This window comes from Paramisgurnus dabryanus, chromosome 21 (genome assembly GCF_030506205.2).
Source record: "Paramisgurnus dabryanus chromosome 21, PD_genome_1.1, whole genome shotgun sequence".
Classification (NCBI taxonomy): domain Eukaryota; kingdom Metazoa; phylum Chordata; class Actinopteri; order Cypriniformes; family Cobitidae; genus Paramisgurnus; species Paramisgurnus dabryanus.
Window position 1 is genome coordinate 14,944,200 of NC_133357.1, and position 16,778 is coordinate 14,960,977.

Here is a 16,778-nt window from a genome sequence, read left to right on the forward strand (position 1 = left end):
TGTCTCTCACCCTTTTCTCAGGAGAATGCAAGTCTGATGAAGCCTTCTCTCTTCATCACTCCTTAATGGGCCGATTGATCAGAGGAAGTGTTGGGGGACGATTACAAGCATTTAATTAGTGGCTTCTTTTCACCTCATAGTGGTTTGATACCAGCTAAAGTTCATTGATGTAATTAGTGTCAATTATAACCTGACACAGCTGCAAAAGGTAGTTTCATATCTCAATACCGCCAACAGAGAGAATGAAGTGAGCTGAAACTTCCTCAGCACCACAGCACGACTGCAATTTGAAATGGAAAGTCTGTCAAGTTTTATTTGAATCGTGAATGTGCCCAAATAATGAAAATTTGATTTGCCTGTTACAATTATAAAACATTACAATATAATTGAAAATTTGAAATATGTTTCGGTTGCGACTTTGTAAGGCGTGGGGCTCTGAATTAAGCTACTGTATCAAAAATGTCAAAGCCATATTTCACCCCAAAATCAGAAGAAAATTTATTTTACATAAAGCAATGAAGCAAAGAAAAGCTTATTTTAATAACACTATTAACACATTTCTTTGCTCAGTGACATTATTTTTAACATTATTTAAAGCACGTCCCCTATCCAGTCATTGCAGTAATGCTCATGCTTTTTTACGGCAATGCGATATACAGTATAGTAGTAATTGTATTATCATTAACTTTAAATTACTTTTCAGATAAACATTGCATTAGGCAATGCTTTTATTGTAATGTTGTATAAATTACTGTATTACAATCATGCTAATCTAATGGGAGAAAGGGGAAATACAAAAAACACTCAATACTAAACCATTTAAAGAGACGCTCCACTTTTTTGAAAATGTGATTTTTACCTGATCTCCGGGTCTGGTACCACTTTTAGCATAACTTAGCATAATCCATTGAATCTGATTAGACCATTAGCATTGCTGTAAAAGATATTACGCACTGCCTGAAAATAGTTCCCTTGGTTACTTTTAATAGCAGGGAACTGTTTTTGGCTGCTGCGTAATATCATTGTACCTCCTGCAGCCATGTTACGGCAGCAAACTCCTTGATTATTACACAAGAATGAGAGTATAGTTCCTAGCCATATTGACCTAGAAAATCACTTTAAATTTTATGTCGGTCTTAGTACACGATGTAACTACAGAAGAGTCAAGTTTTAAATAGGAAAAATATCAAAACTCTTTGGTTAGTTTTAAGCACAATGCTAATGGTCTAATCAGATTCAATGAATTATGCTAAGCTATGCTAAAAATTGTACCGGCAGACCCGAAGATCAGCTTGAATGGATTCCAAAATGGTAAAAATCAAATGTTTACCTCTGGGGAGCTAGAAAATTAGCATATTTTCAAAAAAAGTGGAGTTTCCCTTTCAAATCATGAGAATTTGGTGGATACGAGTCACAAAATATTGTATAATTCAAAGCAGTTTTTAAAGCCCTTAAAAGTGGCTTTTTCTTATGATTTGATATAAAATCCTTATCCAGTTTGCTGTTTCTAATAGACTTTATTTTGTATCCTTCCTTACCTTTCTCACAGACAGCTCCTCCTCTCCCAGCAGGACAGATGCAGGTGAAGTCACTTCCCTCCTCCTCGCAGGTTCCACCATGACGGCAGGGCTGAGAGTCGCAGGGTCTGCTGGCGTGAACCACTGGCCTGGTCCTCGCAGAAAGTGTTGAGGTGGGGACCTGGGTGGGTGCAGTGGTGGCCGGTGCTGGTGTGGTGGTCTTGCGGGTGAAGAAAGGTCGTCTGGTGGTTGGGTAAAGCGTGGTAAAGGCAGTGCTGGGAGGCAACGTGGTGGGGGCAAGAGTTGTGACGGATGCCACAGTGGTCGTTGTGGTGGTGAAGAACGGAACAACTGAAAGACCTATTAAAGAGAAGCACAGCCTATTCAATGGGTTGTACCAATGGGTTGCTCAATTGGTAGAGCATTGCGCAAGTAACGCAAAAAAGATGGGTTCAATCCAAAGGAAACACATTTTGGATAAAAGCACCTGTCAAATGCATAAATGTATGTATCTAAATGTACCAGTATTATCTTATAAAACATAAAAAACACACAAAAAACCGTAAACCCCTAAAAATACTTATTCTGGAAAACATGGGTTGTGAGGAATAGATGGAATACATTTTTTTTTAACAAACCACGCATCTATTTCTCACAGCTTCATTTTCTTTTGTAAAAAAAATATGTTTACCCAAATATGACATTTCTGTAAAACTTTTATAACTTTTTCAAATCCAAACTTTCTTGCATGCAACACAAAAGCAGATATTTAGCATTTAGCAGAATGACTATTTATTATACAGGTATAATGCAAACAAATGGTGACCAATGGCAGTGACCAATGTATAGAAATAAATCATGACTTTGTATCATCCATTTCAGTATATTTTGCCATTATGGTCAACTTAAAGGGGACATTTTTTTAAATGTAAAATAAATCGTTGGTGTCCCCAAACAAGTTTTAGCTCAAAATACCTCCCACAGGGTTCCCACACCGTAGTTAACTTCAAATTCAAGGACCTTTCAAGGACTTTCCAGGTCCAATACCCTCAAATTCAAGGACTAAATGTGGGGACACATTTCAAGTGAGAGCAAGGTTACATCATGTTACCTTTTAAGATACATTGTTACAGTTCCCTTTCGAGGGAACTTGCGCTGCGTCACTGCGGTGACACTTTGGGGACACCTCCAGGGGTAAGTGCGTCTGAATGTGCATATCAAATTCAACCAATGGTGAGGCTTAACGACAAAGACAGGGTGACGCGAGAGCCAGGAAGTATATCGCTATCAGAAATATTGCCCAAGAGGGCGTTACAGGGACACAAGAAGTATGGCAAGGAAGACGCAGCGTCACGTTCCCTTTTCAGGGAACAACAGTTACATACGTAACCTGAGACGTTTTCATGTGTTGAACACAATTATGCAAAAAAGCATTTTGGTATGAATCAACATACAGAAGATATAAGCATTTAAGGCGAACAGTTTAGCAATTGTGCTTAAAAAGTCTAGCTACCATAGTTGGTGATGCGGATGTTCTCCTCCTCTGGTTTCTTCACAACAATCCCAGTGTCTTTAGATGCCTTGAGCTGTTTGAGAAGAGCGCCCTCAATGTCTTCCACACTGAAAGTTGTGTCTGCATTACAATAAGAACACAATAATTATAATACATCTACATGTAGTCATTTAGCAGACGCTTTTATTCAAAGCGACTTACAAATGAGGGAAGAAATGGAAGCAATCAAATCAACAAAAGTGCAACAGTGCGTGATTGCTCTGAACCTGATCTCAGTTAACCTAACGCAATACAAGAAGCCATAATTTTTTTTTTTTTATAATTGTTTTTGTGAAAGAGTAGAAAAGATAAGAGTAGGAGGGAACATAATTAAGTATTAGTATTGGTGTAGTACCGAGTCAGGTGTAGATGAAAAGATTTGTCTTTAGCCGATTCACGAAGATGGTTAACAACTCAACTGATCTTGTAGAGATATGCGGGTCATTCCACCAATGGGGAGCGGTCCAAAAAAGGAGCATGAGAGTGATTTTGTGCCTTTTTGTGATGGCACCACATGCCGAGGTGCCAGAGGCAAGGGTGAACGAATCGCACACCAGAGCATGATGAAAACACTAACCAGCCCTCCATCTCTTCCCCAGGACCCTCCCACTTGACATAACATATTGCAAATATATACAGAAAGCCAGTGTGTATCAGGCCCTTGGGAAAGCCGTTCTTGAATTTCAGGGACGCTGGGATGAAACAGTCTAATAACACATCCACAGATGGCCCTGTTACTGGCCACCGCAGACCGCGTTTATGACAGGCGCTTGTGCTAGAATTGTGCTCTTGTGTCGCTGAAGAGGACCAATAAAAGAGAACAGTATAGGAGATTTTTATCAGCTGCAGAGACGCCTGGAGGGTCTTAAAAGCACGAAAAGACGTGGAGGCTGAAATAAAGCAGCTTTTTCAAAAAACCCCAGCTGATAAATTACATCACTAAAGAGGGCTCACACTTTGACCGCTCATCCAGCCTACAGAAAACGCCACAGCTGTATCTTAAGGGATTTTTTACACAACTAAAATGCTTTATTCGGCAATATTGAATTTTTTCAAACATACAGTACGAGGGAGTTTATGTGCTTTATGTTTCAAGCCGCGGGCATGTTTCTAAAGGAGGGAATTTTGATGTGAGAGGAGCGTACGTCACACTTTCTTTGCTTCAGAAATAAATTAGAGGCGGTTTGAAGTGAGAAATAAGAAATAAACAGTGCACAGTGCAGAGCCCACAACCTTCATATTTTAGCAAACAGTCTTTGGAAAACTTGGTTACTGTACTTTACCTGGATCGAAGTGGGCTTCTACGAAGGTTATTATAGAGTTGCTAGGGGCCAGATTCTTCACCCGGACACTCTGGAAGTCTTTCTGGACGTCAGACTTACGGAAAAGCTCATTCAGCTGGAGAGATTGTGAATATAAGAAGAGAGGAACAATACAAAAAGACACTTAATAAGCTTAATAGTGTATGTTGCTCTAGTTCTTGTTAACATCAAATTCCTCTATGGGACTAGAAACTGTGTCACTGGAAAAAAAAACCTCTGCTGAACCCTATTGGGTCTCGGTGCACAAATTGACATTTAACTACAGCACAGAAGTAATTACATGAACACGTTTTGATGTCAGCGGTAAATGTCAGCTTACCACGATGCCCGTTTAGAATCGCTTTAGCTTATGATACAGTACGCGGAGGAGCCTTCTGTCACCAATTTGGTCACTGCTGCCTCCCAAAAAGTGAATAATTATATTAATACTTATATTTTTTTCAAAGCTACAAGAGTGACAGATGCCCCACATAGGCCATGACTACAGCAAAACAAGTAATTTTTAATTAGATGAGCGCAGACAACGCTGCTTTCCAATGTCTGCGCAGCTCAAGGTTATTAGCTGTTAACTAAAACTATCACAAAGGGATAAACTAGCAATTCAAATATTTTTGCTAACCAAAATAAAAATCTAAATGGGAGTTTGCAATAAAATGCTAAGTGAACAAACGATAAACACACACTACTAAGCAAAGAAAAATAAACACAATTACACAAATGACTTTTTGATTCCCTTCTCCGCTCTGAAAATGTTGCACTTGAATTCAAAAAAGAGAAAAGAGAGAAAAAACTTGCACACAATAGATTTTACCTTTGGCCTGACACCCCCACAAGCTCATTTTACATTTGGACCATGCTGGGAATATAAAAAGGAGTCGCAACCTCCCCTCCAAAAACCTCAATCTCAGCAGAGATCACCGCCACAAAGGCTGCTGCCTCAGCCCGACGGACACGGTGACCCAGAAACTGCCCTCATCCCCATATGCAGCTTGCATACAACCCAGCAGACAAGGTATGAAATGAAAAAAGATAAAAGACAGCGGGGGAATACCGAGGCGTGGATGGAGAGGTGTTTGCGGCAATCTCTCAGCTCAGTTGAGCCTGAGGTCATTACGCGAGGAGGAGAAGAGGGATTAAAACCCGCTCAAGGCCAGTGAAACCATTTCAACTGCTGGTTCTGTGCTGCCCATCGCCTTATTTGAAATCTGGACCTTACTGAGAAAGCAAAGTGTGGGGGATTAACGTCTGCAGTCAGGAGGATCGCCGATTACTTCTGTCTGAAATCTCGGTCACAGCGCTAGCTTACATTAGAGTGATAAGTAGGACTCATTATCACGCTGACCCTTATTTCAGAGACGCCCAAAATGGGTTAACAAGCCGATGACAATTCGTCAAATCCTTCACTATACTTTTTATAGTGGAAGACGAAGAATATAAAACTCTGTAAAGAATTTGGACTGCTTTGAGGACTGAATAACAAGGATTTGGTTGATCACAAATTTGAAAGTGTTGTCAGCATTTCTGGCGTACTAAAGAAAAGCTTGTCTAGGGAATGACAGATTGTCAGAAACTTTCCAGTGTTTGATATTTAGTGTTCATTTTATGGTGATTGCACAAGAGTAAAGTTGGGAAATATTATTTATTCATTTCCATGACTGTGGTTTCAAAGGCATAGATACTGTTTGCTTCTTTATCTTTTAACTGAAAGTATAAACTAAACTTAAAGGGACACTCCACTTTTTTTGAAAATTTTCCAGCTCCCCTAGAGTTGAACATTTGATCTTTACCGTTTTGGAATTCATTCAGCTGATCTTCGGGTCTAGCGGTACCATTTTTAGCATAGCTTAGCATAATCCATTGAATCTGATTAGACCATTAGCATCACGCTATAAATAACCAAAGATTCTAAATATTTTTCCTTTTTTTTCTACATCGTGTACCAAGACCGCCTGAAAATTAAAAGTTGTGATTTTCTAGGCAGATATGGCTTGGAACTATACTCTCATTCTGGCGTAATAATAAATTTTACGGCAGCAAAGTCCTTGATTATTACGATAGAATGAGAGTATACAGTAGTTCCTAGCCATATCGGCCTAGAAAACCGCAACTTAAAATTTTTCGTCAGTCTTAGTACACGATGTAACTGCAGAAGAGTCAAGTTTTAAATAGGAAAAATATCAAACTCTTGGGTTATTTTTAGCGCGATGCTAATGGTCTAATCAGATTCAATGGATTATGCTAAGCTATGCTAAAAGTGGCACTGCCAGACTTGGAGATCGGCTGAATGGATTCCAAAATGGTAAAAATCAAATGTTTAACTCAAGGGGAGTTGGAAAATGAGCATATTTTTGTCCCTTTAATATTAAAAATACATGAACTAAATCTGAACCTCTCTAAAAAAGACACCAGAACTAAAAGATCTGAGACCCACTGCTATGCGTCATGCGACATACTCACAGCGCTCTCTATGCTGCGGGCCGTCTCGCCGAACAACTCTGACTTGGGGTCCTCCATCTCAGGTGTGTAGAAGACCTCTTGACCCTCTACCTTATCCAGGTGCAGGATGCCACTGAAACGCATGGTGGCTGTATGGAAGGCAGGGAAGCAAACGCGGTTATATCGAAGATCTTTAAACCAACCAAACACACAATTCTGGTTCTCACACACTCTCAGATTCACACACTTGTGGTCGGTGCAGTCTGTAAGTTAGTGATGGACCCTCTGTGGGGTTATTGAGTTGGGTAAGGTGTGGATTTGGAGGGTATAGGGAAGTATGTGAGAGTATGGACAACAGTGAGAGTATAGGTGGGGGGTTATGAACTGGAGTTTACCAGACCGAGACTCTTCCCAAAAGTTGGCATGGAGGACTGAGTGAAGAGAGATCAGTTAGACATACACAGCAGACTTAAACAACACAACACTTACATCACAAGTACTACAAGCAGGTTAAAAGAAAGTTTTAGATCTTCTGGCTCGGTTTGAAAGCTATGGGTTCAACATTGGTTTAAAGAGATAGTTCAGCCAAAAACCTTTTTGGGTGAGCTGTCATTTTAAGTAACATTGCATTTGTGGCATAATGTTTATTAAAACGAAAAAGCATTAATGCACTGTAACACACATACAAGTGAAATAAACTCAAGTCGCTGTTCAAGATGTTTTAAAAGCACACTTTTGAAACTTGCATTTGCATGAATTATTCAGTGAAATCTGTTTGTTGTTAAAGTTGCCCAAGCTATATGAATAAACTTTTGGGAAATGAATGTTATTTCATGTATTCAATGTGTTACAGACTGTTACATCACATTGCATTGGCTAGTGTGTAACAGCCATGCCAACCAAGTTAAAAGTTTGAATATAACTTTAAACAGACAATGTTAGTTAGTGATCCTCGCACTATACTTATGCTAACATGTATAACATTCAATATTTAGTGCTTCACCTTAACCATACTTTTTAATTCTGTGATATTATTACATATTCTGTCATATTGTTAATACTGCCGAGTGCCGACACAGCTTAAATCTTGAACTTACTGTAATACTGAATACCCAAAAGATTCCTTTTTTATCGCTGACCTTTCATTGACAGTAATAAGCGGTAAAAGTGAGGTACAATCAGAGGCCCAGTTTTACATGACAGAGAGAAATAAATAATGAATAAAAGCGAAGCACAACTGTAGAAAGGCGGAGAGAAACGCTGGGTTCTGTGCACCGTGTAATCAGCTGAACAAATTGCCCAAATCAATCATGCCGGCCGGGCTCCAGCTTGGCTGGGACCGGGATAAGCACTCGTATGATTATCATGAAAGATAGCCGTAATTGTCTTCTAATCCCGAGAACGTGTGAGTGACAGAAGCTGGTTAAAACTGCACGATAAGGGTCTTTTTGCCCAGACGCACATCGCGTCCTATCTGATGGGATTTTCAAAAAGGAGCAAATGGGGGAGATTTGAATGCGAAGAGAGATGGAGGGAAACGGTGATGTTGTAAATCGGTAACATCTGAGGACTAGGCTTTCCCACGGAGAGCAAAGACACAAGGGTACATCTGGCTTTTGACGTGGTCCTAAATTCTCACAGTGTCACATTAGCATGTGCTCATTTAAATTATCCTTATCTATGGTTACAGCGCATCCAGATGGTTTCCTTTTAAACAACGAGGAACTTTATAATTACTATTATTTTCTTAATTTATGCTAGTTTTGCAAATTCAAACTGAAGATTTGTTTTAAGACAACTTGTTTTACGACTTACTTAACATCAGAGAAAACAAACCACTATAACACAGCAGTCAGGCAGCAGGAGGTAAACTGCACCCCTGGCTGTTTTTAGACAGATGAAGTAAGTTATCCTTCAGTTAGTGCATGAGAGGTGTGGCGAGAGCTAAAGCTGCCAGAGAAGACTGAGCGCACTGGACATCAGCTTTCTCGCCCCTGGCCGACGTGACACTTTGCCAATAAACGATGGCGAGTTACGAGACCTGGCTGACGGATATAAGAACAGACATGATTGCTTGACCTACTGTTCCCCATATAGTGAACACAAAACATCTGCCTGCCCCTCAATGCTTGTCGTGTATTGATTGGTCCCTATTGTGTCTAATTTCTGCTCTTATAAAATAGATGGGGCTGGTGTGAAAAAAAGGTCTGTGTGTGCGGACAGTTCTGGTCTTATGCCAGTCAGGACACATTTTGTAGAAATGCTTTATCAATAGCTGCTGATACTACGGTTGGGCAAAAGTCAGATTTGATTGGTTAAATATAATTGAAACGGATGTAGCCAAACATCAGATGAATGCAACTGAGGTGCAATAAAAAAAAAAAATTCAGTTGCTCTTGGATAAACGTGTTTAGTAAATAACTACATACATGTAAAATAACTAAATGTAAATGTATTTTTTTATTATTATTATTATTTCCTTTATTTAACCAGGTAAGAACTTTCTGAGATTAAAAATCTCTTTTTCAGAAGTGACCTGGCCAAGATGAAATACACAGTATTGAAATAAAAAAAAAAACAAAATAAAGTAAAATAAAAAATAATAGAAAATAGACACATCAGACAAGATATGTGCACATCCTTAGTACAGATTAAAAACATTTACAATTCATTTCTTCCTTTAACAGCTCTGTAACAAGAGATTTAAAAATATTCGTTGACACTAGGGTAGGTAATTTGATGATATTCTGTAAAAAGTTCCAATCGCTTGGTGCTGCATACCAAAAAGCATGTTTGCCAAATTTTGTTCGTATTGACGGTACTAAAAGAGTGTACCATTCTTGTGATCGCAGAGAGTAAGCCCCAGGAGGTTTATGTTGAGTAAGAGAGCATAGATATTGAGGCAGCTGTCCCAAAATAGATTTATAAATAAATAAGTACCAATGCTTGCGTCTGCATTGGTATGCTACTATTTATGAGTACCTACATAAAATATTGTAGTATATTTTAATATTTACTATAGTAAAGTGTTATAAAATTCCTAGATACTTTAGTGTTGTTGAATCTTACCATAGTAAAAAGTATACTACAGTGTTTTTTACAGTTGATCAATTCACTATAGTAAAGAATACTACATTAACAAAGTGTACTAATCGCTATAATACACTACAGTATGCTACTACATTTTACTTTAGTAAATACTGAAGTATACTACCATATTTACTACAGTTTATAAAATCACTATAGGCAATACTACAGAAAACTGCATAATATTTTAACAAAATGTAGTAATTATTAAATACACTAAATATACACTATAATTTACAGTTCACTATAGTAAATACTAAAGTATGCTACAATATCTACTATGGTTTATTAATTAACTACAGTTAATACTACAGAATACTAGTATACTTTCACAAAGTGTACCAATTGCTATAATACAACAGCATAATACAATTTACAATAGTAAATGGTAACACTTTACTTGATTGGGTGTTCATAAGACTGACATGACACCTTCATAATCATGGCATGACAGATGTCATGAACATGAAGGTGATTTTATGCACGTTTATGACAACTGTCATTAAGTGTCTTTTGCTCATGTAATTTTTAATGCAAAGGTGACATTGTTTGAGTTGTGTTTCTTTGTTATGACAACTTGACATTACCAAGACAACATAACTTGTCATAAATCTGTCATACACGACATACTATAGACGGTTTCATCAGACGCACGTGCGCTGACGCGATACACGTCTGGATCCGAACTTTACTTCCGGTTTAGTTTTTTTAATGGTCTGACTAGTTGCTAAACTGATATCTTGAACAAATGCCTCGTTGAAAATAACAAATGTTTTGGCATCTATGTGTTGTTTTTTTGCTTGTTATGTAAATAAACTACATTTAAAGAACTTTGTTGTTATTTATTCTTAGCGGAGTTTACCGGAAGTTACGTGCGGACCATGACAGCCGCTTGTTTATGTTGTTACTGCTGAAACCGTCTATAGCAGATTGTTCATCAAACTTAACCTAACTTTATGGGTTAACATTATATTTTGAGCTGTTCTTATATGAAATTGTAAACCATTCCATAATTTAGGCCACTGAAAATCCTCAATGCTTGAATTGGACGACCTCAATGATCTAGCCGGAGTATGGACATGTAGTCATTAAGTGTTAATACTCTGTCAAATAGTTTTATAACAACGTCATGAATATTTTCTGAAGTGGTACAAATTTACTTGTCATTTAAATGTCATAAAGTATTAATACTCTGTAAAATTGCTTTATAACAGCATCACAAATATTTTTCTTGACCTCAGCTACAGTGGTACAAATTGAACTTGTCATTAAAATGTCATTAAGTCTACTATATCAAAGTCTGTAATAAAACTTTTTTAACTATTAACACTTAATGACATTTTAATTACAAGTTCAATTTGTATCACTGATAAAAAGTGATCAGACACAATTATAATGGCCTCAGGACAGCTTATTTTCAAACAAACCACATGATAGTTTAATGTAATTTTAACCCATAAAGATAGGTAGTTTCTTAAGTTTGATAATTATTGTATTGGTTTATGAGAAACTGCCATAACATCTCAAGCATCAAAAATGACATCATTAAAGGAACATGCCCACATTTTGGGCATACTGTATGTATACTGTTTAATGATGGCTGTGTCTCTAACAACCTTGTTATTTGTACACAAACTATACAAATCACAACATATAAATAGGAAAATGTTCGCGTTATTTTGTCACTTATTGGGAGCAGTTTGCTAGCTGGAGCCATTCACTTCCAGTCTTTGTGCTAAGCTAAGCTAGCAGGGGGTGGGTCAGACGAGATGAAAAAGGTATGTATGGACTTATCTAACTCTGGGGGATACGGTAAATAAGCTAAATTCCCAAAATGTGGGCGTGTTCCTTTAAGCGAATGACACTTAACATGCATAAAATCTCCTTCATGTTCATGACACGTGTTATGATTATGAAAGTGTCATGTCAGTCTTATGAACAACCCTTCAAGTAAAGCGTTACCTAGTAAATTCTGAAGTATACTACAGTATTAACTACAGTTTATAAATTATGTATATTTATTACTACAGAAGATAGTATACATAAACACAGTATGTTAATTACTGTAGTATACTATGATTTACTACAGTTCCCTCCATTCACTAAAACTACAACTTACTACAGTAAATAGACCCTTTTACAGCCCACGTCACTGTGACGTCACCGCTCTAGCTGGAGGCAAAAAATAAGTAGGAACTCATAGCCGGTGCGCTAAAGTTTGAGTTTTTGACTTTGAAATGTCATCTTGTTGTGTTTTTGGCTGCCAGATTAGAAGGAACAGCACTTTTGGTTCAAAAATAAAGTTTTACCGGATTCCGGCAGACATTTCTTCACAGAAATCAAGAAGACAATTGTGGTTGAATGCAATACGGCGCACAGACTAGACGGAGACGAGCATAAATAATACTCGTGTTTGCAGTGCACACTTCATATCAGGTAAAATAATCTATGCATATGTACTGTTGTGTTGGTTTTATCTAGTACAAATCAGCAAGTTTCTGTTTTATAGGTGAAAAGTCGCCAACCGCGCTATTGTTTAGCTTAAATGTTAAACAAACATACAGCGATAGATGTGTATGCCATCGTTTGAATGATCTCTTAAAATAATCCATATTGCTAATCATAGTTAGCCCAGTGATAGGTTACATAAGACAGTAAGCCTAGACAAAATTACCCAAATCCACCTGAAAGTAATTCATATGTTGTCTATGAAATATCTAAAACCTGGTTAAAATCGCAAGAGTTAATTAACAAAAATACCTGTCACGGTCCCGCAGAATCAGTGACTGTACATATTCGGACAGATCCGAAACTTCTTCTGCATCCATGTTTAATAAATCCCTCCTAAAACGTGCCAGTTTAAGCTTGTCAACATAGCCTCTGCGGCTCTTTCTGCCTCCAGCTAAGCCCCGCCCACACAAATACGTCACAATGTTTACCAACTGTAAAAGGGTCAGGTAATTTGTACTGAAATATGAAATGTACCGCAAAATAAAAACTTAACTGTTACGCGAGTTTTTTTATTCAAATCGTAATTGTGCATCCTGTTAACCACCTGAGTTTAGAAACCGAACTGAAACAAAAACTTTATTGGTGAATTGAATTCAGTCACTCAGACACAGAACCAGCTACCTCGCCTCCGCTGAACAGAAAAGATCCTGGCACACTAAATCAACATCCACACGGTTGCTCTGAGATAATAAGTGCTCATAGACTGTAGTTTTTTTCCCATCATTACCGGCTCTGTCCTCTTCACCACCCTCTAAATCTTTCAGGATAAAGAGAGTATTGCTGCTGGCGGCTCAGTCGTACGGTTGGTCTTACGGTACGTTTCGGAAACAAACACATGCTGTTCTTTGCGTCCAAAAAAATAAAACCCAAGAGACACGCGTTTGAGTATGTTTGTAGGAGACTTACACGGGCAGTTAGTGCCGTCGGAGTTAATGGCGGCTGTTTTCCCATCAGGACAGCAGCCGAAAGGTGTGTTGTCACATGAAGACCGTTCCTCTGCTGTGGGAAGAGTAGTAGTTGCTACTTTTGTACCTGGAAAGAGAAACGGAGATCATAGCCTCAAATGTCACACGGTTTTACCAAACCTGTTTAACAGCCACGAATCTGTCTGTACTTATTTCAAGGATTTTCTAGGCACCTGTAGTGTAGGTTAAAACTAATTACAATATCTCTGTGTTTCTGCAAATGCAAAAAACAATTAAAATGTCAAGTTGTGGTAGATATGAGCAAGAAAATTATGGTGTAAATAATTATACAGGCAGACGACTCTATGGTTGACTATTTGATTTGCAGTAAACAATCTGCGAGTAGCTGAAAAATCACTTTTATCTCTTATTCAATGTGTTCCTACTTTTTAGACTTGTTTATGCAGACGCTAACAATAGCTTGTTAAAACTCTCGGCCTGACACCTACAAGTACATACGAAAGATTAAAACCATATCCTGCTTGCCAAACAAGCCATAAAGCCGTCAGATGTTCAAGGGCTATGTGGGTATGATAAAGGCAGCATGTGAACGAGATAGTGAGTGGTGGAAAATGATTTTGGAAAGCATCGCTGCGGCTCCGTACAAATTTATGAGCCTCCCGAAGTGCACGTCGACCGCCACGCTTCTTCGGCCTAGCAGGCTTTTGGTTCACAGGGAGGCGTAAAGTCATCAGAAAGTCCCAGGAGACGCCTCCTATTGCGTTGACAGACATGCTTCACGTGTTGTCTGTCGAAAAGCGCTTCGTTCCAACAGTGACAAGAGAATAAATCTGATGAACGGCATATTCAGGCCCTGCTGCTCTCTAGTTTATCTGTTCAGGCAGTTAAACTGTGTGTGTGTATAGCATTAGCTGAGCAAAAATAGTCTGCTTAGTGAATCATTGTGGTGAAGGACACAAAAACAACAAAGGACTCAACCATGAGACTATAATCTCATAAACTGGGGGTTTTCAAAGGCCCCATGAAACAAAAATGGGAGATTTTGGAGATTAGTGGCTTATAGTTAATGTGTGATAGCTTTAAGGTCATCGAAATTTTATGCACTGTCAGTGAAAGGTCAAATAATGGTCCCAAGCTGTCACAGTTGCAGTACCCCTTTGACACAGATATGTATACATTTGGTACCAATATGTATCTCTGAGGAACTAATATGAACTCTTTAGGTGCAAACAAAGGTGAACATATTTTAAAGAATACTGCCCAGTGAGAGTTATGGCGCTTTTCCATTGCATAGTACCCCAAGGTTTGGTTTGGGTCGGGTCAGCTCACTTTTGGGGGCTTTTCCACTGGGTGCAGTACATAGTACCCGACACCAACCCATGATCCAAAAACACTGTAGACCACTGATTGGTCTGAGAGAATCGTCACTACCAACGTCATCATCGCTATAACGTAAAAGATTAGCTTTATCTTCATGCTAGCTTGCGCTGTCTCAAGCAAAAATTTTGTCATCTGTGCTCTGATATAAGTTCCCAAACTCCCTTTAGCGATGAAAAACACCCACAGGAACACCGTACCAGTGGCACATACGCAATTCGCAATATTGTTTGTACAGAAATTGTCATGTGAAACAGAGGTAGTGATAAACGCGATGTGTAAACATCTATTTGTGGTGGTCAATTTTAAATTTGTGGCGGACTGAGAAATAAATTAATGTATGGGAATGTACGACGACGCTCTCACTAGTATGTCGTCACAGAAGTAGGCAGCGCAAAAATAACGACACGCCTATAATCCCTCCCACTCCGAAGTGTTACTAAACTCAATGGAAAAGCTAACAAGGCCAAAGTGAGGTGAGCTGACCCGACCTGACCCAAACCAAACTGTGGGGTATTATGCAATGAAAAAGCGCCATTAGGGACCATTTATTGACCATTTAGATATGTCTTTCTATACAGGTACAACAGACCACAAATTGTTTTTGTGACCATTTAAAATTAAAATAAAATGATCTATAGGGATAAACACAGTCCCATTGGGAATGCATTTATTTTAAGTGTCTTCATTAATTTCATCACTTACCAACATTATGTATTTATGGAAAATTTGTCAACACTAGAAGGAAAACTGCGCTCCTTAAGACATTTTACAGAGTCTTTAAATATTTACTATATATACTTCTTTTCTGTCCAGTTAAAGTAGCTCCAGTGAGAAAAAGCAACAGCTGTTATACCGTCTCCATTATAAAAGGCCTTCAAAAGATTCTTACTCATAAGGTTAAGCCAAATCGAAAACTGAAGCTAGTCATTTTGTTGAATTATTTGAGTGATTCCAAATGAAAATTGCCCCCTTTGCGGCTGATGTCAGGTGTCAAAACCCCTCAGATAATAATGGGCTCTGAGATAATGGGGAATGTTAAATTGATATGACATTACAATTCAAGCAGAGGTCATCTCACACTCAAGGTCAGTCCGCATATCTTCTCTTATCATCTGTTCCTCACAATTACGCCTAAACCTCTTACAAATGATAGAATATGGTGAATGTACTGAGTGGTCTGCATTACCAAGTGGCTCTTCTCCGCTCCCCTCCATACCGCTACCATCCAAGTCGTCGTCCCCACTGGGGTCTCCGCTACCCGATCCATCATAGAATCTAGGCCTGGTGCTCAGGGCTGGCGATGGAGTGGGTGTGTAGGGTGTGGAGGGCTCGTATGTGGAGAGTTCTTCTTCCATTTCAATTTTCGGAGGTGGCAGTGCCTCCACCACGGAGCTGTCATCGGGATTATCGTAAAAGCTTGAGGTGGTGGTGAAGGCGATGGTGTGGCCATGGTCCTGTTCGGTGTTCTTGACGTAAGCAGAGGGTGGGGTGGTGCGGGGGATATTTGGGAAGGAGGTGGGTTTGGCCTCCGGCTCAATGGATTCTGGGAGAAAGCAGGAATGGAATGATGGGTAAGCATAAATGGAAATGGAAATACTTTTTTCTTTTCACCCCCCCACACACACTTTTTAGTCGCTTTCCTACCTTTCATTTCTACCAACATCGTCACACCCTCTTTCTCCCTGCCATTTAAAAAAGTCTCAATGGTCTGTAAGAGCCCAGCAGGGTGTCTTTATCCTGAGCAATGCTTTGTATGCATCACAGATTCATATCAAAATCACATACGTGAAAATGCCAAGAATAAACCCACTAGTACAGCCTGGTTCAATCACATCATTTAAGCTACATTACATCCCAGCACCTGCAAAGAGCCCCTTTCAAAGAAAAAGGCATAGCGTTAATTTACCCCCTAAGTAATGAACTGTACCTTTTGGAAAAAACAGGTAGCTGCTTGATTCTTTGAGCTTTTTTAAAAGCTGGCCTTTAGCAAAGCTTGAACGAATCTATAAACAGAGCCTTGACCAGAAGTGTTTACATACCGCTGAAT

At 38.9% G+C, this 16,778-nt stretch overlaps 1 protein-coding gene across 12 annotated transcripts in view; it reads right to left on the reverse strand.

Moving 5' to 3' along the window:
• The window catches only part of agrn (agrin), a 294,150-nt gene that overhangs the window by 33,243 nt on the left and 244,129 nt on the right, over positions 1-16,778 (reverse strand). For all 12 annotated transcript variants that reach the window (XM_065285836.2, XM_065285838.2, XM_065285837.2 and 9 more), the window contains 6 exons: positions 15,918-16,274; positions 13,332-13,457; positions 6,849-6,976; positions 4,353-4,467; positions 3,031-3,150; positions 1,539-1,877 (listed from right to left, as the gene is read on the reverse strand). In XM_065285836.2, the coding sequence (XP_065141908.1) occupies positions 1,539-1,877; positions 3,031-3,150; positions 4,353-4,467; positions 6,849-6,976; positions 13,332-13,457; positions 15,918-16,274 (1,185 nt within the window). The remainder of the gene's footprint in view (positions 1-1,538; positions 1,878-3,030; positions 3,151-4,352; positions 4,468-6,848; positions 6,977-13,331; positions 13,458-15,917; positions 16,275-16,778) is intronic.